We start from the raw sequence: 24,531 nt of genomic DNA on the forward strand, positions 1-24,531 counted from the left end.
TTTCACTGTCCAGTTATTAAAATTTAATGTTAATTGTTACCTTTTCTGTTCTTTTGCAGCGGAGGAATTCCAGGCTGTGTCTGGTTGCTGTGATTCTAATAATGTTATATCTGAAGATGCCTTATTTAGGGATAAATTAAAACACATGGGTAAATGTAAGTATCATAATTTAAAATTGTAATTCTACTCATTCTAGTGTGATTACAGATCAGCAGATCTGTACGTTGACTATTCATTACAATAAAGGCTTTTATCGGCGTGTGGCTGTCCCGAATCCATTTCTTCAATAAGTCTTGCTGAATTCTCAAGGATGAAATTAGTAGGCTGTCCCACTACTATTTTTCCTATCTTTTGGGATGTCGGCCTAAAATCACAATCAGCTATTCACTGACTGAAGAGCTGTCAAAATTCTTCTAAATGTTTGAAACACGCTGTGTCTACAGTTTAAAGCAGTATTTTTGTACTTGTACCTACAAGGATTTTAATTGCACTTGGCAGTCTATTTTGTTACATTATGCAAGTCAAACAGCATGCTTTCTTTAAAAATGGCATGTATTTGAGAATTCTTAGATTTGGTTTACCACACATTTTATGTGTTTGTGTTGCATTAACCTCTATAAAGAAATGTAAGCAGATTAAATGTAGCAGAATATTATACTCTGTGTTTAAAACACATGGTCTCATTTACACGGAATGGCAGTTTTCTATGCAGGATCTTGCTGGCAGCTCCTGCATACAACGTATGCTGCACACAAGTAATATTTGAGCAGCGTTTACATGCCTACAATCTTAGTGTTAATGGCCTCTATTGGCCACCACCACTGCTCAGATGGATGCTAGGACATAAACGGCTTTTGCTGTCTGCATCTTAACAACAAAGCCAATCTTGCCACCAATTCCAATAAAATACACGTAGTCATTTTCCCATCAGGTCTTCTCTGATGGACATAATGGGAAACTGCAACACACTAAAACTATTTTGGTTCTGCCTACTTATTTAGAATCAGGTCCAAAATAAAGGCAGGTGGAAAGAACTGCTTCTGTCGGTGAAGAATTTGCTTGGCTGGGGCCAATTAAATACTGCACAGGCAGTAACGGCTTCTTCCACCAGCCATTAGGCAAACCTGATGGAGAATTGCAGCACTCAGAAACCATTATGGCTCTACCTCCAATGTCCTATCAGTTCCGCTCTGATGACTAAGTTGGAATGATGGGGAAACGAGGACATAAAGTGTAATATATACAAGGAGAACTAGCTCCTCCCACATAGTACTACACTAATAATGACTCATTCATTCGGCTGACTTGTAACTATTATTAGTGTGTAATCAACACCACCAACTTACAAGTCATTGACATCTACATATAGGCCCTGAGTATCAGCAGTAAAAAAAAAAAAAAAAAACAATAGGGCCCCTGTACACTGTGCGTTATGAATGTAAATGGTCCTCAAACATTTACATGCATACAGCATTACATCTGAAAAAATCACTGTGGACTCGTCTGTGTCCTACTCCTTTTTTTTTCTTTTTGTAAACCGCTAAACATCGTGCATATTTTCATTAAAAAAAAAAACACGCTTTACGCCTCCTAAATGCAGCATTTTTTATGTTCATGTGAATGAGCCCTAAAGGCATGTTCAAAGAAACTGTAAACACAGATGCACGAGGTTTGATACAGTCTAGTTCAAGCATTGTTGCTTCTAAAATGCTTAAGCAAGAAATGTCAAAAGCCATGCACAAATATCCTTACACAAAAAACAGAAAAGCTGTGCTTTATAGCAAACTATATACACACACACACACACACACACACACACTTTGATTTTCAGCCACAAATGGGTAAATTGCATTGTCACCTAGTCATTGTGGTTTTCTGGAACCAGCGCTGTACCAGATTGTTTATTTGTTTTTCTACTTAGCTGGCCATCACCTCTTCCCTTCATATACATTAATCACAGATCTATGGCTGCTGCTTTCTGCAGAGAGGGTTATTAAAGTGAGTCCCAATAGCCATAACACAGTGAAAATTGGAAGAGGCAGGTTGGTGGGAATGTATTTAAGTCACTGGGGGCATACACATCTAATGCATAGACATAGATCATTCCCATTTCCCAACCTCCCTAATGCAGCAAATCATACGCTTTAATGGCACTGGTAGTAGCATTTGGTGCCAATTATTTGCAGAGGACAAAGGATCTTTCTTGATCTGACGAAGATTCAAACAACAAAATCCATTCATCACAAGCTTTGTATTAGAATAACAATTGGTTTGGAATAAAGAAAACTTTCCATGTGAGAAATATGCGAGCTGCTATTGCTGACCTTCTTCTGATAATGCTAAGCTTCTATCTTTCTATAAGTTCTGAGCCACTTACCAGGAAGTCAGGGAATTTAAAGAAAAGTCATATGTCCCTATCTGCATACATGTTCAATAAAACAGTAAAGTTAGCCCAATTTATTTTATATTGTGAAAAATGATGTTACACTGAGTAAATTGATGCCCAGCATGTCACACTTCAAAATTGCGCCCGCTCATGGAAGGGCGACAAACTTTTACTCTTAAAAATCTCCATAGGCAATGTTTAAAAAATTCTATAGGTTGCATGTTTTGAGTTAGAGGAAGTCTAGGGCTAGAATTATTGATCTCGCTCTAACAATCGCGGTGATACCTCACATGTGTGGTTTGAACACTGTTTACATATGTGGGCGCGACTTGTGTATGCGTTCGCTTCTGCGTGTGAGCTTGGAGGGGCGGGGCATTTTAAATGTTTTTTTTTTCATTACTTTTATTCTTAGTACAAGGAATGTAAACATCCCTTGTAATAGAAATAAGCATGACAGGTCCTCTTTATTGCGAGATCTGGGGTAAAAAAAACCCTCAGATCTCACATTTACACTTAGGCATGTACACGGGATGTTTTTACAACCTCTCTTGAACGATTTAACTTGACAGATAGTAACCCATGTTTAAAACGTCTGTTTTGCCGCATTTGCGTTTAGAAGCGTTTGAATTTTTTTTTTTAAATAGCCAAAAATGAAAAACCCCTGTAAACTAAACACGAGTTACTGCGTTTAGCCGCGTTTGGCGCTTGAAATGCCTCTAAACTCAACGTCTGAACTCAACTGCCTAAAAACAACATTAAACGAACCTGTGTACATGTGCTGATAAGATAACATTGGATGAGTTCAGGGGCAGCTGAAAAAAGCATCCAACTGCCTCTGAACATCCGTTTACCAGCAGCAGTGTACATGAGGCCTTAAAAGCAAAAAAAAAAAAAAAAAAAAATGTAATTTTACATTTACAAAAAAAAATAAAAAAATTAAGGCCATTTGGCGGAAGTGACGTCAGACGTCGCTCCCTTCCTCCAAGGGCATAGAGTCGAGTTGGGGGCCATCTTACCCTCACTTGACTTCTTGCCCTTCGCTCCAGGGGATTGGATAATTTCCACCTTTACCAATCTCCTCGGTAAGTGGGGAAGCGGCAGCGGGGTGCACCTCTCACGCTGCCTTTAAAAGTGATCCTGTGGCGAATCCGCTGCCGGGACCAGTTTTATTGGACGCCGAATCGCCCACAGTTTGAAAAAAATACCTTTCAGTCAGAAGTCAGCACTGGACGCCTCCATGTTTTGCCCAGATTTCTAAAGGAAGCTCATTGTTATGTGCATGGGATAACAGTACAGAGAGCTATTTCTAAGTTGAAGGTTTTTTTGTTTTTTAATTTAACTTAAACTCCAGACAAAACTTAAACGCAAGCATTGGGTTAGAACTCTTGTAATGTTTTCATTGATCTTTCTGTCCCTGTTGGGAAGATTTGTCCCGATTTGCTGTCCTGTTGACTAATCACTGGGACAGAATGTTGATGGACAGTTTCCCAATAGTGTCAGAGACCGCAGTAAACATCTGAAACCATTTTTAACCTTTTCCTCACTTCCTCCCTTGATGATACAGCAAAAAGGTAACCTTAAATTCACATCAGTAGGGACACAGGCAACAACAAAAACCCACTAATCATATTCTGACAACGAGGAAGGCTTCCAGTTGTCGCAATACAATATCACAGTGGCAAGGATCCCCCCCATCCAAAATTTGTGTGTGGATGGGGGAATGGGCTCATTTTTTTTTTTTTCCATTCAACTAGCTGGTTGGACAAAAAAAAGAAAAATGAATCATGTTTGGGCTGCTTTAGTCTCTAACCCTTCTCATAAAAAGAATTTTGATTGGAGTTTCACCTGTTTCCTCATTTTTGTTTTGCCTTTTGCATAAATTGCTGTTAGAATAAAATTATTAACTTTCTGTACATAAGTAAACTAGTGGTATTCAAGCTGAGATACATGAAAGGCTCAGTTAAGTACTTGAAGTGGATGTGGTTCAGAACACAGAATAATAATAACCAGAGAAAAATGTTGCTTTATTAAGTGAGTGTGTGTTATTTCATGTATCTAATGAAAATACTCTTATACATGGGGTCCCCGGGTTACAAACAAGATAGGGACTTTAGGTTTGTTCTTAAGTTGAATCTGTTTGTAAGTCGGAACAGGTACATTTTTTAAGTGTAGCTTCAGCCAAAAAATCTATTTTTAAGTTTTGTAGATAGCATAGGGAAGGGTTATCACCCCTGTAACATTTGTTTTGCTGTCTGTGCCCCTGTTCAGAAGATTTCACCTCACTTTCTGTCCCAATGACAATTGGATTTTGAAAATTTGGGGTTATTAGGGAAATAAGGATAGGTGATAAAGCATCAGTGGAGACACCTTTTTCCCATATTAACTCTTACAGGAGTGAATTTCCCTTCCTAGGGGTAGATTTCCTCTCACTTCCTGTTGTCTCCCTCCGTTTGTAAGTAGGAGTCATTTGTAAGTCGGATGTTTGTAAGTAGGGGACCCCCTGTATGTACAAGTCAGTATTTAGGGATTAACCTCCTCTTTAACACATATCAGAGCGGACTTGACATAGGCATTCCGCATTTACTTTTTTTGTATCCCCTGCACACGTACATATTGTATTTTTTGTACAGTGTAATGCACAGCATCTCATTTCTGCAGTGGAGACCTGAAACTGCCCACAAGGATATAGTAATTCCAATCATGAGCCAGCAGATGGCCTTCATGTTTTACATTTCTCCAATAAATTATTTTTAGTACATTTAATTAAAGTGATGTAGTTAGCTCTTGATCCTCAGTCAGAGTTATGCATGCATTTTTAAGCGTTAATTGATGGCTGCAATTAGAGCAGCTCATCATAATTAAATGTGTATAATCTTGGTATATATGTAAATAAAATGGGATGGCTAATTGACCAAGTTGGTCTTTGTTTACTTCAGCATTTTATATTCCATCTTGTGCAGGCAAGGAGTAGGCAAAGGATGGAAGCTAGGAAAATGTAGTACCAGAGTAACCAGGAGAACTAGTGGTTGTTAAAGTCATGTCTTGATCTTTTACTTTAAAGTCACCTTATTTTAAACAACTTTGTAACACAAAAGCTGGGTTGTGTTTAACAATAGGAAGGTTTTAACATTTTCAGAGCCTTGCATTAAAATTCCTTTGTTCCTATCTTCTCCATTACTGTATATTAAACTGCCCATTCTTCTAATGCAGTTTATGTTGACTAGAATAGTCTTGTTGCAGCGTGGGACCAGCCTTATGTCTTTTTTTTTTTTTTTTTTTTTCTTTGTTCAGCTAAGCTATAATATTCATTGAATATATATATATATATATATATAGTCTATCGTACATCATGGGACACAGAGCCTTAAGTAAAAAGGCAGTCCAAAACAGCAGGTTTTCTTAAAATCTGACCTGTAGCCAGTTTTATTGTAAAAGGTTGCATAAAAATAAAACAAACAAAAAAAAACAGAAAATAAATCCTTGCCATCCAGGCACTAACTAAACATATGCAGGTTCCTAACTCACAGGTGATGGGCTTCTCCCAGTCACCCACAAAATAAAGATAATGCAAACCTTTTCTCTCACAAAAGCAACATTTATATAAACAGCACTCTCAGGTTTGTGGCTTCCTGAGTCCCAGGCCAAGAGCAACTCTTTGCTCCAGTCCAGTTTTATTTATACCACCTGTTGGCGGACACAAGTATGGTCCGGAACCAACCCTGCCAGAAAAAAAAACCTACACAACCGGATCCATCCACGCCACTGCGGTCACAGGATGGTACTCGGGCCTCGTATAGAAGAACAAGGTTTTGCCTGTAACTCTTCTCTTTGAGAGCTGGACTCTAGGAACCAGGACTCTTTTTGGTCTTGCTACATTACCTAAAGTGGTCTTGGGGTGTGCTATACAGGTCCAAAGGAGTGGAACCCCTATTAAAAGGGACCCAGTCTTTGAAGTTCTAACTATGCTGCCCGCCGTGATGGGTAAAATTTGGATCTGTCTGTTTACAGCAGTATCCTGCAGTGAGGAAAAGGTAGGAGAAAAACTTAGGAACTGCAAAGTCCATCTATGACTTTTCTTTTTAACATATATGTTGTAATGCCTTAATACTCCTCTAGAGGGAGTAAGAATTTGTGTACCCTGTTGAATCTGTGCTACAAACAAGCGTGTGTCCTTGCAGCTGGAGGGGGGTTCTCCTCTCCCCCCAAATGGAGAAAAGAGTGCTAGGGGGGTACAGGTACTAGATATAGTACATTTGTAAACAGTGTGTTATATACTAAAAATTGTTAACTACTCAGTACCCCCCCCCCCCGTCCGCCCGCCTGCATCCCTATCCACCCCCCCCACACGCACTATGGCTTCTAAGGCTACTACTAAGGCACCCAAGGTTCCGCCCCCAGGGGCTGGGATTTCTAGCCATGCCTCCATACTGTCATCCTCTCCGGAGATACCAGATATGGCAAGCCAGGGTGAGTCTTTGGAATCAATTGGTGGTGCAACTGCTTCTCACACTTCAGCCCCTGTATACATGACTGAAGATGCGTTTTCCTCTGCCTTGCAGGGCTTAGAAGGAAGGTTAGCGGTTTTAATTGCCTCCTCCATCCAAGGTGATAGGAAGCATGCTAGATCCCTCTCTCCCACTGCAAACCCCTTTATTAAGGGAACAATGGGGACAAGATGAGGTGTTACCTTCAGATGATCGAGAAAAAGCAAGCCGATTATTCCTTTGCGAAGAAACAGCTGATGAATCAGCTTCTCAATCTGAGGTGCAAACCCTTACAGAAATGGTTCGTTCCACCTTCATGCTACCCCTAACAGAGTTAGCTGAAGGTCTGGTTTCCTCTTTGGGTTCTTTGAAACCTTTACAACCTTTGCATGCGTTTCCAGTCCATGCATTACTAGAAATCCTTATTTATGCTCAATGGGATCGCCCGGATAAGCATTTTCTCCCTCCAAAGAGATTCTCAGTTCTCTGTCCCATGGAGGAAAAATTCACAAAAAGGTGGAAAGTTCCAGCAGTTGATGCTGTGATTTCCAACGTGAATAAAAGTCTTGTCCAGTAGACAATGCACAAATGCTTAAAGATCCAACAGATAAAAAATTGGAATTCCTCCTAAAATCCTCTTTTTCTTTAGCAGGGACCGTTCCTCAGCCTGCAGTTGCAGCAATAGGTATCTGTCAATCCTTAAAGCTCTTAAAGAGCTCCGTGCACAACAGGCCCGTCAATTGGCCGAGTTACCAAAAGCATTATATTTTGCCATAGATGCTATGAAAGATTCTATTCACCAGGCGTCCCGCTTGTGCTTGTACTAGTACACGTGCGTAGGACCCTTTGGTTAAAGGATTGGTCTGCCGAAGCACCGTGCAAAAAGCTTCTGACTAGTTTCCCTTTTCATGGGGAGCGACTATTTGGTGATGATTTGGATAAATACATCCAGGCGATTTCTAGTGGAAAGAGTACTCTTTTGCCAGTCAAAAGAAAGTATAAACGTCCCTCATTTAAACTGACTTTTTCTCCTGCACCAGGGGCATCCGCCTCTAGGCAGCGGTGACGGCCTCCGAAGATCCGCTTCTTTCGCATGGAGTCAATCAAGTCAGTAGTTTCCATCCTACAAGTAAAAGAACTTATGGCATCCATTGACATCAGAGATGCATATCTGCATGTCCCTATATTTCCTGCTCACCAGAAATTTCTGCGATTCGAAGTAGAACAACAAGACTTTAAATTTGTAGCCTTGCCCTTCGGGCTAGCCACAGCACCACGGGTGTTCACAAAAGTACTGGCCCCACCTCTAGCCAGGCTGAGGGCACAAGGCATAACAGTCTTGGCGTACCTAGATGATCTATTGTTAATAGACCACTCAGTGGTTCTCTTGGAGCAGAGTGTACGCATTACAACCAGTTACCTGGAAAGTCTGGGTTGGTTTCTCAACCTAGAGAAATCTTCCTTAAAACCGCTAAGAAAGCTTGAGCATTTGGTCCTGATCATAGACACAGCCCAGAAAAGGGTGTTTTTGCCTCCGGCAAAGATCAGCTCCATACAAGAGCTAGTACAGATGGTCAGGTCAAAAAGAAATCCCTCAATTTGCCTTTGCATGAGGTTGTTAGGAAAGATGATAGCAGAATTTGAAGCAGTTCCCTATGCACAGTTCCATGCGACACTATTACAAAACAGTATCCTGTCTGCTTGGAACAAAACAACGCAAGCTTTGGACTTGCCAATGCGACTATCCCCAAGTGTGTCCCAAAGCCTCAGCTGGTGGTTACTAACCCAGAATCTGCTGAAAGAAGAATGCTTCAGACCAATTATCTGGAAAGTGGCAACAACAGATGCCAGCCTCTCAGGCTGGGGAGCAGTACTAGAGAAAAAAACTGTCCAGGGACAGTGGTCGAGATCCGAAAGAACCCTGCCCATTAACATCCTAGAGATTTGGGCAGTGTGTCTGGCTTTGAAAAGCTGGACCTCCAGGTTAAAGAATTGTCCTGTCAGGATCCAATCCGACAATGCCACGGCTGTGGCCTATATCAATCACCAAGGGGGCACCAAGAGTCTCTCAGCTCAGAGAGAGGTAAACCATATTCTAACTTGGGCAGAAAAGAATGTCCCATGTCTATCTGCAGTTTTCATCCCGGGAGTAGAGAATTGGCAGGTGGACTACTTAGGTCGCCGGCAGTTATTCCCAGGGGAATGGTCTCTTTACCCCGATGTCTTTTAAGCCGTGAAGTTAGTCAACTTTGTGTCCAGGACAAGGGATCCATTCGCATGCGGAACAGATGCGTTGGTGACCCCGTGGGATCAGTTCTCACTGATCTGTGCATTCCCAACTAGTCAGTTGCTACCACAACTTCTTTGCAGGATCAAGCTGGAAAGAAAGCCGGTAATTCTGGTAGCACCGGCATGGCCCAGAAGGTCATGGTACGCAGAGATTGTAAAGATGGAAGTGGATGGTCCTTGGCCTCTCCCACTAAGGCCAGACCTGCTCTCGCAGGGGCCGATATTCCATCCTATGTTACGAACGCTAAATTTAACGGCTTGGCTATTGAAACCCATATTCTGAAGAAACGTGGGCTTTCCAGGTCCGTTATCTCAACTTTAATCAATGCAAGGAAACCAGTTTCCAGAGCTGTATATTATAGAGTTTGGAAAACTTATGTTTCCTGGTGTGAATCCAAGGGTTGGCACTCTCGGAGATATATTATAGGCAGAATTCTTGCCTTTCTACAATTTGGTGTAGAGATGAAGTTGGCCCTAAGTACTATTAAGGGCCAAGTCTCAGCCTTATTGGTTTTTATTTCAAAGACCGCTTGCTACCCATTCTTTAGTCCAGGGTTTTATGCAAGGGGTGATGCGGATTAATCCGCCAGTTAAATCACCTTCAACCCCTTGGGACTTGAATTTAGTTTTGTCAGTGTTACAAAAACAGCCATTTGAACCATTACAGCATATTCCCTTAGTCCTTCTGACTAGGAAGCTGATGTTTTTGGTTGCTATATCCTCAGCAAGGAGGGTTTCAGAATTGGCTGCTCTTTCTTCTAAAGAGCCATATTTGATTATTCATGAGGACAGAGTGGTGTTACGCCCTCGTCTAGGCCTTTTGCCAAAAGTGGTTTCAGGCTTTCATCTGAATGGAGATATTGTCCTGCCATCATTTTTCCCAAAACCATATTCCAGGGAAGAAAAGTCATTACATTGTCTTTGATGTAGTGAGAGCAGTGAAAATCTATTTAAAGAAAACTGCTCAGATTCATAAGACTGATGTCTTATTTATTCTGCCAGAGGGTCCTAAGAATGGACAGGCAGCATCGAGATACACTGTTGCTAAGTGGATTCGGCAAATTATAATTCAAATTTATGACTTAAGGGGTAGGATTCCCCCTTTTCAAGTTAAGGCACACTCTACCAGAGCGGTTAGTGCTTCTTGGGCAGTGCATCACCAGGCCTCCTTTGCTCAGATCTGCAAGGCCGCAACTTGGTCTTCAGTCCATACATTCACAAAATTTTATTAAGTGGATGTAAGAAGGAATGAGGATATCACCTTCGGGCGCAGTGTGGTGCGGGCAGCAGTATAAGTCCTCAAGTCTGGGGATGCCCTACAGGTTGTGTCTCCCTCCCCTCAAGTAGCATTGCTATGCGACGTCCCATTAAGTAATTACCTAAGGCTCTGTGTCTCATGATGTATGATAAAGAAAATAGGATTTTTATAAAAGCTTACCTGTAAAATCCTTTTCTTGGAGTACATCATGGGACACAGAGGTCCCTCCCCTCTTTTTTTCATGGGGTTTAAATATATTGCTTTTCTACAAAAACTGATGTACTCCAAGAAAAGGATTTTACAGGTAAGCTGTTATAAAAATGAGTGATGGATGTTATATTTCACCTTGCCTGCATTCTGAGGTAGAATCCGGTCAGGGTTTTACCAGCCACCTTGGCAGGGTTGGTTCCGGACCAGATTTTGCAATCCACTTGTGTCCGCCAACAGGTGGTATAAATAAAACAGGACTGGAGCAAAGACTTGCTCTTGGTCTGGGACACAGGAAGCCACAAACCTCTGAGAGCTGTTTATATAAAGTTTGCTTTTGTGAGAGAAAAGGTTTGCATTATCTTTATTTTGTGGGTGACTGGGAGAAGCCCATCACCTGTCAGGAACCTGCATATGTTTAGTTAGTGCCTGGATGGCAAGGATTTATTTTCTGTTTTTTGTTTGTTTTATTTTTATGCAACCTTTTACAATAAAACTGGCTACAGGTCAGATTTTAAGAAAACCTGCCGTTTTGGACTGCCTTTTTCCCAGGGAAAGTGATCCCCCTTGAGCTAAACCCTGACATATGGTGAATTTGGCAGGTATCTTTCTGAACAAGGGTAAAGATGGAGGCTGTATTACAAGCTTTGCTACATGCCACTGCAATCCAGCAGCAAACCAATTTCCAAGTTGCAGAGGCCGCTGCAGCCCAGCAGGAGGCGAATCGCCAGCAGCAGGAGGCGAACCACCAGTTTGCGGAGGCCATGCTGGAGTTAAAGAAGGGGTCCAAGAGGTCCTTTGCCAGTGGAACATAAAATGGTGTGTGCCAGATATTACCTGCAGAAGATGACACCTGCAGATGATGTGGAAGCTTAACTAGCAACTTTTGAAAGAGCCGCTGTTTGAGAAGGATGGAAAAAAAGCACAGTAGGCAGGACTGCTTCTGACAGGAGAACCCCAAAAGGCCTATTATGACCTGGAACCAGATGCTGCCCAGGATTATGAGACAATGAAGGCTGATATGCTTGCATGCCTGAGTGTCACCATTGCAGTCCAGGCTCAACAGGTGCATCGATGGTCATACAGTACTGATGCTCCCAAATGTTTGACTTGATACACCTCACCAAGAAGTGGCTACAGCCAGGGACTTTGTCAGGCCCTAGAATTGTGGAGCATTTGGTCATGGGCTGGTATTTGCGTGTGCTCCCTGCCACTGTGGGGAAGTGAGTCAGCCATTGGGACCCCAAGACTGAAAACTAGCTGGTGGACCTGGTGGAGATCTATACTGCTGCTGAGGACTTATTGAACTCATCCATGCCCCTCACCAGTGACCCTAGGGGTGAAAAAACGCCCAGAGCATCTGGTAAGACTGTTCCAGGGATCAGGGGCGTGGGGAAAAATTACAAGACTGTTGCTACAGATATTGATACTATGGGCTCAGGACCTAGAGACTGGCCAAATAGGTCAGGAATGGTTCTGAGGCCGTTTAGAGGACTGGATACAGAACACATAAAATGTTATCGCTGCTGTGAGTTAGGTCATATTGCTGCTAACTGTTCCCTAAATGACGAACCAATGCAATGTGATAATGCTTATTTGAAAAAACTCATGTCTGTTTTTGCACAGGTGGCATGTACTGCATCATGTGGAACAAATGTGTACGATTTCTGTTCATGGAAAGTCAGTCGCTGCTCTGCTAGATTCCGGTAGTGTTGTTACATTAGCCAAAGGTGATTTTGTAAATCCTGCAAAGTTACACCCTAGCTCTATTGAGGTGATTTTGTATACGTGGTGACACATGTGACTACCAGACTGCTGTGGTTGGGTTTGATACCCCTTGGGGGGGGCACTGTGACACATTCAGTGGGGATGGTACCCTCTCACTACCCTTTCACTACTCATTCCCTTGCGCTCTAGTGGGGAGAGACTTTCCCCACTTTTGGAGTTTATAGGAAAACAAAAGGAGTCCGGAGGACAGAGCACCTCCGGCTGAGGAAACCTTGGAACTCACTCCAGACTTCTTTTGATTGCAATAATTGAAAGGGAAACGGTTGGTTTGTCCAACGGAGGGGTAGATCCTTTTCCCTTTTCTGTAATGGCTGAGAAGCAGGAGGAGCTGGAATCTAGCCCCCAGCTTGAGGGTAATGAACAAGAAATTATCTTTCACTCTAATAGTGAGAGTGGTCAGAATGTGGTGCCTGACTTAGAAGTCAGGAATGATGATCTTTGTACGGAAGAACTAAGACTCTGCAGAGAAAATGTTAAAATGATTGATGGCGAATCTGTTGAACCTAATGTAGGGGTGTCTTTTCCCTACATGGTTCTTAAAAATAACTTGCTGTATCAAGTGGTAAAGCAAGAGGAGGAGGTAGAGCAACTAGTGGTTCCCACACCCTATCGTCAGACGGTATTGGATTTAGCCCATGGTCATATATTGGGTGGACGCATGGGTATAGAGAAAACTAAGGGGAGAATAACCCAGAGATTCTTTGGTTATATGCAGATGTCAAAGAACATTGTGAATCATGGCCAGAGTGTCAGTATTCTGCGCCGTCACCCCGTTTTCGCAGTCCGCTGGTACCGTTGCCTATCAATGAAGTGCCTTTTGAAAGAATTGGCATGGATCTGGTGGGACCAGTAGTAAAGTCTGCCTGGGGTCATCAGCACATACTGGTAATATTGGACTATGCCACACGGTATCCTGAAGCCATTCCCTTGCGTAATACTTCAGCTAAGACTATTGCCAAAGAGCTTGTCCAGGTATTTAGTTGTGTGGGTATTCCAAAAGGGATATTAACAGATCAAGGCACACCATTTATGTCCAGAGTCACTAACGAATTTTGCAAGTTGTTCAAAATCTCCTATCTCCATACTTCTGTTTACCACCCCAAAACTGATGGTCTTGTGGAGAGATTTAACAAAACTCTCAAAAGCATGTTAAAAAAGGTGGTGGACAAACATGGGAGAAATTTGGGAATTTTTGCTGCCGTACCTCATGCTTGCTATATGAGAGGTACCTCAGGCCTCTACAGGTTACTCCCCGTTTGAACTACTGTATGGTAGACATCCCAGGGGATTGCTAGATGTCGAAAAAGAAATGTGGGAGGGAGAGACCACGCCTTATAGAAGCGTCAGCAAGCATATCTCATTGATGCAAGATAGGATTGCCGCTGTCATGCTGCTTGTACGGGAACATATAGAGCAAGCCCAGGAGGCCCAGAGAAGGGTTTATAATCGGGGTGCCAAGACCAGAACCTTCAACCCTGGAGATAGTGCTGGTACTAGTCCCCACAGTTGAGAGTAGATTTCTGGCAAAGTGGCAAGGTCACTTTGAAATTATGGAAAGAATAGGGGAGGTAAAATACAAATTTTACCAGCCAGGGAAAAGGAAACCAGAGCAAATATATCACGTTAATGTCTTGAAACTTTGGAAAGACAGAGAGACTTTACTGGCAGTGCCAACCCCCCCCCCCCCAAATGACATGGCCTCCGTGACACCTGAGGTACCCATAACCGAAACCTTGTCAGTGGCCCAACAGAAGGCCGATAAAGAGTTTGTGAGTAAGAATAAAGACTTTTTTTTTTTTTTTTCACTTGCCCAGACAGACCAGTGTTATACAGCATGACATAATTAAGGAACCAGGTGTCAGTGTAAATGTAAAACCCTATAGAATACCTGAGGCTAAGCGGAAAGCAGTTGCAAATGCAATAAAAAACATGTTAGAATTGGATGTGATAGAGGAGTCCCACGTTGACTGGTCAAGTCCCATAGTGTTGGTCCCAAAACCAGATGGAGCTATAAGATTTTGTAATGATTTCAGAAAGTTGAATAGCGTGTCCAAATTTGATGCGTACCCAATGCCTTGGGTCGACAAGCTTTTTGACAGATTGGGAAGTGCCCGGTACATAACGACTTTAGATCTGACTAAAGGTTATTAGCAGATACCCACTAACAAAATCTGCAAAAGAGAAAACGGTCTTTTCTTCCCCTGAGGGGTCATTCCAGTATAAGCAGATGCCCTTTGGTTTGCATGGTGTTCCTGCCTCATTCCAGAGAATGATGGACAAGACATTGAGACCACATCGCCAATACACAGCCACCTATTTGTACAACGTTGTCATCCATATCCCAGATTGGAAATCTCATTTGCCCCGGGTGCAAGCAGTAGAAGAATCCTTTAACCACTTGCTTACTGGGCACTTAAACCCCCCTCCTATCCAGACCAGTTTTCAGTTTTTAGTGCTCTCACACTTTGAATGACAATTACTCAGTCATGCAACACTGTACCCAAATGATTTTTTTGTCCTTTTTTCATACAAATAGAGCTTTCTTTTGGTGGTATTTGATCACCTCTGGGTTTATTTTTTGCGCTATAAATAAAAAAAGACCGAAAGTTTTGAAAAAAAATGAATTTTTCTTAATTTCTGTGATAACATTTTGCAAATTAGTCATTTTTCTTCATAAATTTTGGCCACAATTTATAATGCTACATATCTTTGGTAAAAAATAACCAAAAATTTGTGGAAATTATTTGGTCTGTGTAAAAGTTTTAGAGTCTACAAACTATGGTGTAAATCATAAAAAATTATCACATCTGATGTACTGGTGGCCTATCTCACTTCTTGAGACCCTAACAAGCCAGGAAAGTACAAATGCCCCCAAATAACCCCTTTTTGGAAAGTAGACATTTCAATGTATTTAGTTAGAGGCATGGTGAGTTATTTGAAGTTGTAATTTTTTTTCCCACAATTCTTTGCAAAATTGAGATTTTTATTTATTTTTCTTTTTTCCCACAAAATTGTCATTGTAATAGCTTATTTCTCTCACATGGCATGTGTATACCACAAATGAAACCCCAAAATACATTCTGCTACTCCTCCTAAGTATAGCGATACCACGTGTGGGACTTTTTCACTGCCTGGCCACATACAGAAGCCCAACATGCAGGGAGCACCATCAGGTGTTCTAGGGGCATAAATTACACATCACGTTTCTCAACCACCTATTACACTTTTGAAGGCCCTGGAGCACCACGACAATGGAAACACCCACAAAATGACCCCATTTTGGAAAGCTAACACCCCAACATATAATCTATGAGGCATAATGAGTCTTTTGAACGGTTCATTTTTTTTCCAGAAGTTTTTGGAAAATGTGGGGAAAAAAATGAAACCGCATTTTTTTTTTTAAACAAAGTTGTCCATTTATAAGATATCTCCAACACATAGCATTTAGATAGCAAAAATGACACTCCAAAATACATTCTGCTACTCCTGAGTATGGCGATACCACATGTGTGAGACTTCTACACAGCCTGGCCACATACAGAGATCCAACATGCAAGGAACACCGTCAGGTGTTCCAGGGACACATAATATGTACATACCAAGAATTACACCTCAAAATACATTATGCTGAGGAAAGCCTAAACAAAAGATTACCTGTGGTTGTAGTAGCGCAGTTGTACACAGGAGAATAGCACTGGTCCAGGCAGCAGGCAGGGACTTGGTCAGCAACGGCGAACACAATTGTCCAGGCAGCAGGCAGGGTTACTGTCCATATAAAGTCCAGGGTCAGTGCAGGCAGAGATATTGTCAGCAGTGCCAAAAATATTGTTCCTGGTAGTAGGCAGGTCCATGCGGTGTGGTCAGTGCGACAGGCAGAGGCATGACGGCAGTAAGTCCTACAGGCAGAAGTAGGGCCTCGTTCAGGACAGAATGGGGACAGGGGTAGAGGCTTCTCCCACCCAAATCTCTTTGAAGCCTCCGAGTCTCCAGACCCTAATCTAGGATTGAGAAAACAAAAAAAATAGTTTTCTTCATCCAGAAAAACAATTCTGGAGCCCCTCACATATGTGAGACCCCTGTGTTGAATCCCACTAGTCCAGTAGCAGGGTACAAGATCAGTCCATGAGGCAGGCAAAAAACATGGTCAAACAGTCCATGGTCAGTTCCAGATCAGGCAGAGGTATGTACAGAATCGTTGGGCAGAAGCATGGTCGAATAACAGTCCAGGGTCAGTTCCAGATCAGGCAGAGGTATGTACAGTATCGTTAGGCAGAAGCATGGTCAAATAACAGTCTAGGGTCAGTTCCAGATCAGGCAGAGGTATGTACAGAATCGGCAGACAGAAGCATGGTCAAATAACAAGCCAGGGTCAGTTACAGAGCAGACAGTGGCATAAGGGGTGTGAGGATAAATTGCAGGAACTGAGGCTTACGTTTACCATACTTCACTAATAATTTACTGAAGTATGGTAACGGTGAAAACATTCACCTATGCAAAGGCCTGGTTCAGAAGGACATTGTGCACAATAAAAAGATGTGTCTCTTCTGAATCCTGCTCTGGTACACACTTTACATTTTTTTTGCCGTCGTTGGCCTGTTGGTTTGGGAGGGATTTTATCGGGACAGTGGCGTTCGGGTAGTCGACTTAGAACATCTGATCGGATATTTTCTGGTGGGCCGTTCAGGAATATAAGGGCAGTGAAAACTTCCTCCTGGTAGCCAAGGAAGCGTTTGGGGTTTTGGGTGGAGTTACAATAAATTACATATGAATTGAATATGACCAATTGAAAAAAATAAATTGCGACTTTTTTATACCAATGGTATGTCCGTCTTGTGGCAAGGTATGGTTCCAGCATTTGGTCATTGAAGTCGACTCCCCCCATAAACATTATAATTATAGATGCATTTAGGTTTTTGTATGGGGCCATTCCTTCTGGGGATTTCCACGAAGGTATCATTGTGGATTGAAGACAACATGTAGACATCTCTTTTGTCCCTCCACTTCACTGCCAAAATCTCGTTGTTTAGTAGACTTGCCGTTTCTCCTTTTCTCAATTTCTTATTGACAAGACTTTGAGGAAAGCCCTTCCGGTTCTTTTTTACGGTGCCACATGCTGGCGTCTTCTTCCGTTGAAGGTTGTGGAACAGGGCTAGAGACGTGTAGAAGTTGTCTACGTATAAATTGTAGCCTTTTTCCAGTAGGGGGTATATGAGGTCCCAAACTATTTTCCCGCTTGATCCCAAGTAGTCTGGGCAATTAGGGGGTTGCAGCTGGGTGTCCTTCCCTTCGTACACTTTGAAGACATACATTGTACCCTGTGGCTCGGTCACATAATTTGTATACCTTCACCCCATAGCGGGCCCTTTTACTGGGAATAAATTGTTTTATTCTAAGCCTGCCACTAAATTTAACAAGGGATTCATCCACACATATGTTTTTGTCCGGTGTAAACAGCTGGGGGAATACTTCAGAAAAATTAATTTAGAAGCGGCCGAGTTTTGAAAAGCCTGTCATAATTTGGGTCATTTCAGGGAGGGCACTGGGTATTGTCATTGAAATGAAGGAACCTCATTATCATGAGGTATCTGTTTCTGGGCATTACCTTGGAGAATACTGGCATGTGGTGGATGGGGTGGGTTGACCAATAGGACATCAAAGTGTTTTGGTGAGTCCCATATTAAATGTGAGACCTAAAGAAACCTTCAACTCCTCCACCGTTTGGTCTCTCCATTCGTAGGGACGGGCATGGTAGGACGTTGGATTTTTTAAAATAAATTGCTGTGCATAAAGGTTGCACTGGGCCACAATATTTGATAGCATGTCTTCGGTAAAAATTAAATTAAAAAAATGTATTGGGGAAAAATTCTCCGTGTCCACCTGGACTCCTGGCTGGGCAGTAAAAGGGGGAATGTTGGCTTCTCCTGAATTAGGAGGAAGCCACAAGGGGTTCTGCAGGGCATAGGGAAGGCTGGCATGGGTCCTTGGCCTTTCTTGCCGAGGTACTGTGGTGCTAGTGGATGGCACTGCTGTGCTGGTGGATGGCACTGCGGTGCTGGTGGATGCCACTGCCTCCTCACGAGAACGCCTTTGTTTGGCAGGCCGAATATCTTCCTCCTCGGAGTCACTCAGTGTTCCACTCCTGAGGACTAGCTCATAATTTATGTCCAACTCAGAATCGGAGTCTGAAAGGGAATCTGAAAAAGAGAGCTACCCGTTGCTCTCGCCAGCCTGAGAAAGTATTTAGAACGCCTCCTCGGTGGAAAAGCATCTTTTGGACATGGTTGCTGGTGGTGATGCGACTACACAGGTGTGTGCTAAGCCGACACTGATGAGATGGCACAGAGGGGCACTGATGAGGTGGCACAGAGGGGCACTGATGAGGTGGCACAGAGGGGCACTGATGAGGTGGCACAGAGGGGCACTGATGAGGTGGCACCGAGGGGCACTGATGAGGTGGCACCGAGGGGCACTGATGAGGTGGCACCGAGGGGCACTGATGAGGCGGCACAGGTGGACACTGATTATGAAGATGTGCAAATAGACACTGATCACGCCGCTGTAATTGGCCATTTACAGCGATCTGTGATTGGCTGTGTCCAAGGGACATGGCCAACACAGAATTTCCCCGATGTGCGCTCGTGAGCACGCACGGGAAGCGGGGAAAGGGGAGGCTGTCATATGACGGCCTCCCAGGAATTGACATCCACGCTGTAGCTGTCATTCGGCTATGGCCGGATGTCAAGTGGTTAAGAAAGCAGGACTCACTGCCAACCCCAAAAAGTGTGCCATAGGCTTGGAGAAGGCCAAATACCTTGGCTACATAATGACTGCATACAGTAACAATTTGATATGTATTCTTTCCTCATTGACAAACAAATATATAAAAATAAACAAAAAACAAATGAAAACTGTGATGAAACAAAAAGTCTCTGCAAATTATTTGTCCTTCAAGAACATGTAAACTCGTGCAATCCAATCCCGTGTGGTCTTAACAATGATACTGTTCATACACCACTTTCTTGTGTGCAAATCTTGCATGAATAAAACTCCACGCACTAGTGTAGATACATTGCTCACTGGAACAAAAAAACTTTTTCAGTTATGAAAGGTCTAACGGCACTTATTTGTGTCAGACACCAAAGTGGATCTTCCCCTCCAAACCATCTCAAGCCATTTCAAACGGATAAGACACTCAAATAGTGTAAACGTTTAATGAAACCCAGAACCCAATACATACACATATGTGCTTGAACATATTAAACCCCACCAGGTGTGTGATTATGGCAATGGATGTTTGCAGGCTTTGGTAGATGGCGTAGTTGTAGGTGATGTTGGGCTGCTCGATCTTACTGGTTACATTTAACAAAACCAGGAATCTAGTTTTGTTCGTTATGCTCGTTTATTTGTTTTTAAGTTTATATGTTTTCAATATACTGTACATTTATATAAAACTTTGAAAGGTTTTTTTAAGATGGTGAATGCACAGATGATTGCAAATGTCCAAACAGAGTATTGTTGAGTATTATTTTGTTTGTGCTTCTGTTTTCCTTCTGTTGGATTATCTTTGGCTTCTTGTAATGGGCATTGGAAAGCTGTAAAATGCCTCTCTAGCAATAAAAACTTATTTTGAAAAAACCTGCAAGTGATACCCAAGGAGAGGGGTCAAATGCTATATTCAACCCTTTTAAATGATGAAATGCCATTACAGATCTGTAGATAAATGTTATTTTGTCTAATGCCTTTTCCCCCATAATATACAGTATTTCAACTCAGAGGTAAGAGCTAATTGGCGGGGGAGGGAAAGTGGGACTTTAAATGAGACGCATAGATATTTACGTCTCCATCCCTGTATCAGTATACAAAAAAGAAAAAGTTGGGACTGTACAGTTTTGCTAAAGTAGGCGCCCATTGTAAGAGCCTATATGTTTGTTGTCTGAACAGTAGATAACAGGACATAATGGTATATATACATATGAAGATTAATGAATCATATAAATAACATATGGAAGGCCATAAACATGAAGTCCTAGCATTGTAGCACATTGCATTGTGTGGCATGGAAAAATGTCCTCCTATTTCTAAGATTACTTAAAAGAAGGTAATGGGGTAAAATCAGAATTAATAAAATACATTGGTCCGTCAATATGGAACAAGGTGCATCCAGATAAGTCAGACACATTTCATGGTTTATACCACTCTTCAGGGGCAAGTGCATCCATATCTGCAAAGGGATATACATAAGCAAATGTGGTCTGATGATACCCATATACTGGGGAAAGTAATTCGTAGGGGAAAGAAAACGCCTATCCCTTTGTATACTAATAAGTCAACGGAGTCTGTTATGCTAGAACCTGGGGGACTGCCTGAGGTGTCTACTTAGAGGCAAGCCTGCAGTGTCCTCAGCACATAGCACAATACTATCCAGCTAGTAACTACTGGCTGATAGCTGTAATGCTTAAGATGGCAGCGGCGCAAACTAAAAAAGAAAACTTTCTTTTTTTCTGTAGTCTGAGTTATTGGTTCACAGCAGTCAACAGATAAATTGTTGGCTGGAAGCTAGAAGACATTAATATCTGAGGCAGTTTGAAATGAAAATAGCAAATCATTCTGTTTATTTACTGTGGTCCTTGCAAAGAATTTGTCTCAGTGTGCCGCTGTATCCCATGAATAGGAAACAAATGATATGCAATGCAAAGTCTCATGAATGTGCAAGAAAATAAGAATTGAGCAGTACTGCCAGTGGAATTGTTCTCTCCTCTGCTGAGTTTATCTCTATAATGTCTCTGTATCCTAGAAATGTAATACAGTGTGAATATTGGATGCAAGTACATTAAAATATTGGAGCATGTTCAAAAATGTAAAGGATAAGTTCACCTTTCAATAGAAAAATGTACATATTTTTGCCAAAAAATGTGAATGTATTATTTTGGCCTACAGGAGTCTGCAAAGCATTGCACCCACGATCAATGGATCGTGGGTGCAATCTCAGGCCCCTAGAGGCACATCCTCCAGCTTTCTTGCTCGTACCTCTGTAGAGAGCTGGAGAAATTGTCAGTGGAATACATGGGCTGTCCTCCATTACAAGTCCGTCTGCCGCGTTGTCAGGCGGGACTTGTAGTTCCTTCATTCACGCTGTGAATAAAAGATGCGGCAGTGCGGGCGGAGCCCTGATTTTCAACGTGACAACAGCTGCGGTGGAGATGAACCCCAACCTGCTGTCACAGGGACAAGGGGAATGCTGGAACATGTTACGGCTAAATGCGGGTGTAACGTTCAAAAGTGAATTTGGCCTTTAAGGTAAATGTAAAATTGTCCATGTATCTCACAGAATAATCACGGAAAAATGTCTTAACATTATCAGTTTCATTTTCAGTTACTGCCTAAAATGTTATTTTTAAACTGTGTTTTGAGTACATGTAATCCTTTTTTGCAGGAGTTTCCTATCGGTCTCTGCACACCAGCTGATATATTCACCCTTTCAGATCTAAAGGAGGGGGGCGGTGAAGGGAGCTTGGCTGGTGTTTAAAACCTCTATTCATTTCCCTTTTAGTGGCCTTGTGAATATAGAGAAAGAAATGACCTGAATTCATGTATTGGCACCTGCAGCAGCTTGCAAAGACAGTGCATTTTTAACACAGCGCGGGAAAGGCACATGAAACATATCTTTCCTGCACCATGCTCTGTGTGAACCAGCTCTTAATGAGCTTAATAGATGCAGTGTTTTTTCTTTTTCTGTTTTTTTTTTTTTTTTTTTTTTTAATTAATGCATTGTTTCCTCTAGCTACTAGGAAAAAGTTGTTGGAGATAGCCCGGGCTTTTTCTGAGAGAACAAAGATGAGGAAGTCAAAGAGAAAACATTTGCTCAAACACAAAGTGTATCCTTTATCATTTTGTAACTGTATTATGCCTGTATTTTTAAAGTATATTCTGCAGCCAAAACTTTTTACATTTTTTTTTTATATATAAAATAAGGAAGAGAACCATTAACTCTCTCCTTTTTTTTATTTTATTATTTGTGTCCTAATGAGGGAATTTCCCTTGCTCTCCTCCTGGTAACAATATTGTCACTGACAGAATGTGCGTAGAAATCTTCAGTCAGGGCGCTTAAGCAATTAAAAGCTTGGCAGAGGTTCTAGCTTTTCCCCAACCTTCTAATAAATGTTCTATACAAATCCTGTTGTGTCAATGTTCAAAAGATTTCCAGTCACTTCTAGGCCTGGTGACGATGTTGTCAATTGGGCTGTAAGTAAGGCAGACACTTTCAAATACACACGCAGAATAATTAAGAAAAACATGAACTGTTTTTAAGCATTCTACTGTATAAAAAATGCAACTTTTGGAGCCATTTTAAATTTGAAAAACAAACCTATGCATTTCTTTTTTTGGGGGGGGGGGGGGTGAGACACTAAAGGTGCCCTGCAGTCATGTTTGTGCGTCTATCAATCACATTTGAAAAATTGATTAAGGGCACATTAAGACCACTCCACGCGTGGTGTGCTGTAGAAATGCACTTGTTACTGCCTGTTGTGTGCGTTAGCATGTTGTAGTGCCATTCATTGTCAGATGGCAACCCAGTGCATTAACCTAAACACACCTCTGACACATGCATTGCAGCGTGCCACGGCGCATGTCAACACACTGTGTGTTGAAATAGTGCATTTCCAACTTTTCATACATTCTTGTGCATTTGACAGCACATTAATTTGAAGAGGGCTGCTTTAATGTACATATGTTAACACGAAGCACCAGAACGGACAGGTCTCAATGGGCCTTATCCACATATGCATACCAAATTTCTAAGCGCGTATATGTGTGTGGTATTTATTAATGTATATATGTGTGTGTATGTATGTGTATGTATATATACACACACACACAGTGGGGATGGAAAGTATTCAGACCCCCTTAAATTTCTCACTCTGTCATATTGCAGCCATTTACTAAAATCATTTAAGTTCATTTTTTTTTCCTCATTAATGTACACACAGCACCCCATATTGACAGAAAAACACAGAATTGTTGACATTTTTGCAGATTTTTTAAAGAAAAACTGAAATATCACATGGTCCTAAGTATTCAGACACTTTGCTCAGTATTTAGTAGAAGCACCCTTTTGATCTAATACAGCCATGAGTCTTTTTGGGAAAGATGCAACAGTTTTTCACACCTGGATTTGGGGATCCTCTGCCATTCCTCCTTGCAGATCCTGTCCTGTTCTATCAGGTTGGATGGTAAATGTTGGTGGACAGCCATTTTTAGGTCTCTCCAGAGATGCTCAATTGGGTTTAAGTCAGGGCTCTGGCTTGGCCATTCAAGAACAGTCAGAGTTGTTGTGAAGTCACGCCTTTATTAATTTAACTGTGTGCCTAGGGTCATTGTCTTGTTGGAAGGTAAACCTTCGGCCCAGTTTGAGGTCCTGAGCACTCTGGAGAAGGTTTTCGTCTAGGATATCCCTGTACTTGGCCGCATTCATCTTTCCCTCGATTGCAACCAGTCATCCTATCCCTGCAGCTGTAAAACGCCCCCACAGCATGATGCTGCCACCACCATGCTTCACTGTTGGGACTGTATTGGACAGGTGATGAGCAGTGCCTGGTTTTCTCCACACATACCGCTTAGAATTAAGGCCAAAAAGTTCTATCTTGGTCTCGTCAGACCAGAGAATCTTATTTCTCACCATCTTGGAGTCCTTCAGGTTTGTTTTTTTTTTTTTTTAGCAAACTCCATGCGGGCTTTCATGTGTCCTTGCACTGAGGACAGGCTTCTGTCAGGCAACTCTGCCATAAAGCCCCGACTGGTGGAGGGCTGCAGTGATGGTTGACTTTCTACAACTTTCTCCCATCTCCCGACTGCATCTCTGGAGCTCAGCCACAGTGATCTTTGGGTTCTTCTTTACCTCTCTCAACAAGGCTCTTCTCCTCCGATAGCTCAGTTTGGCCAGATGGCCAGCTCTAGAAAGGGGTTCTGGTCGTCCCAAACGTCTTCCATTTAAGGATTATGGAGGCCACTGTTTCTCTTAGGAACCTTAAGTGCAGCAGAATTTTTTTGTAACCTTGGCCAGATCTGTGCCTTGCCACAATTCTGTCTCTGACCTCTTTAGGCAGTTACTTTTGACCTCA

At 42.2% G+C, this 24,531-nt stretch overlaps 1 protein-coding gene across 1 annotated transcript in view; it reads left to right on the forward strand.

The window, feature by feature from the left end:
• Positions 1-24,531, forward strand: part of CUEDC1 (CUE domain containing 1) — a 193,676-nt gene that overhangs the window by 159,408 nt on the left and 9,737 nt on the right. The window contains exons 7-8 of the mRNA XM_073616092.1: positions 60-155; positions 22,194-22,287. Of these exons, the coding sequence (XP_073472193.1) occupies positions 60-155; positions 22,194-22,287 (190 nt within the window). The remainder of the gene's footprint in view (positions 1-59; positions 156-22,193; positions 22,288-24,531) is intronic.

Source organism: Aquarana catesbeiana, linkage group LG02, assembly GCF_042186555.1.
Source record: "Aquarana catesbeiana isolate 2022-GZ linkage group LG02, ASM4218655v1, whole genome shotgun sequence".
NCBI classification, from domain to species: Eukaryota; Metazoa; Chordata; class Amphibia; order Anura; family Ranidae; genus Aquarana; species Aquarana catesbeiana.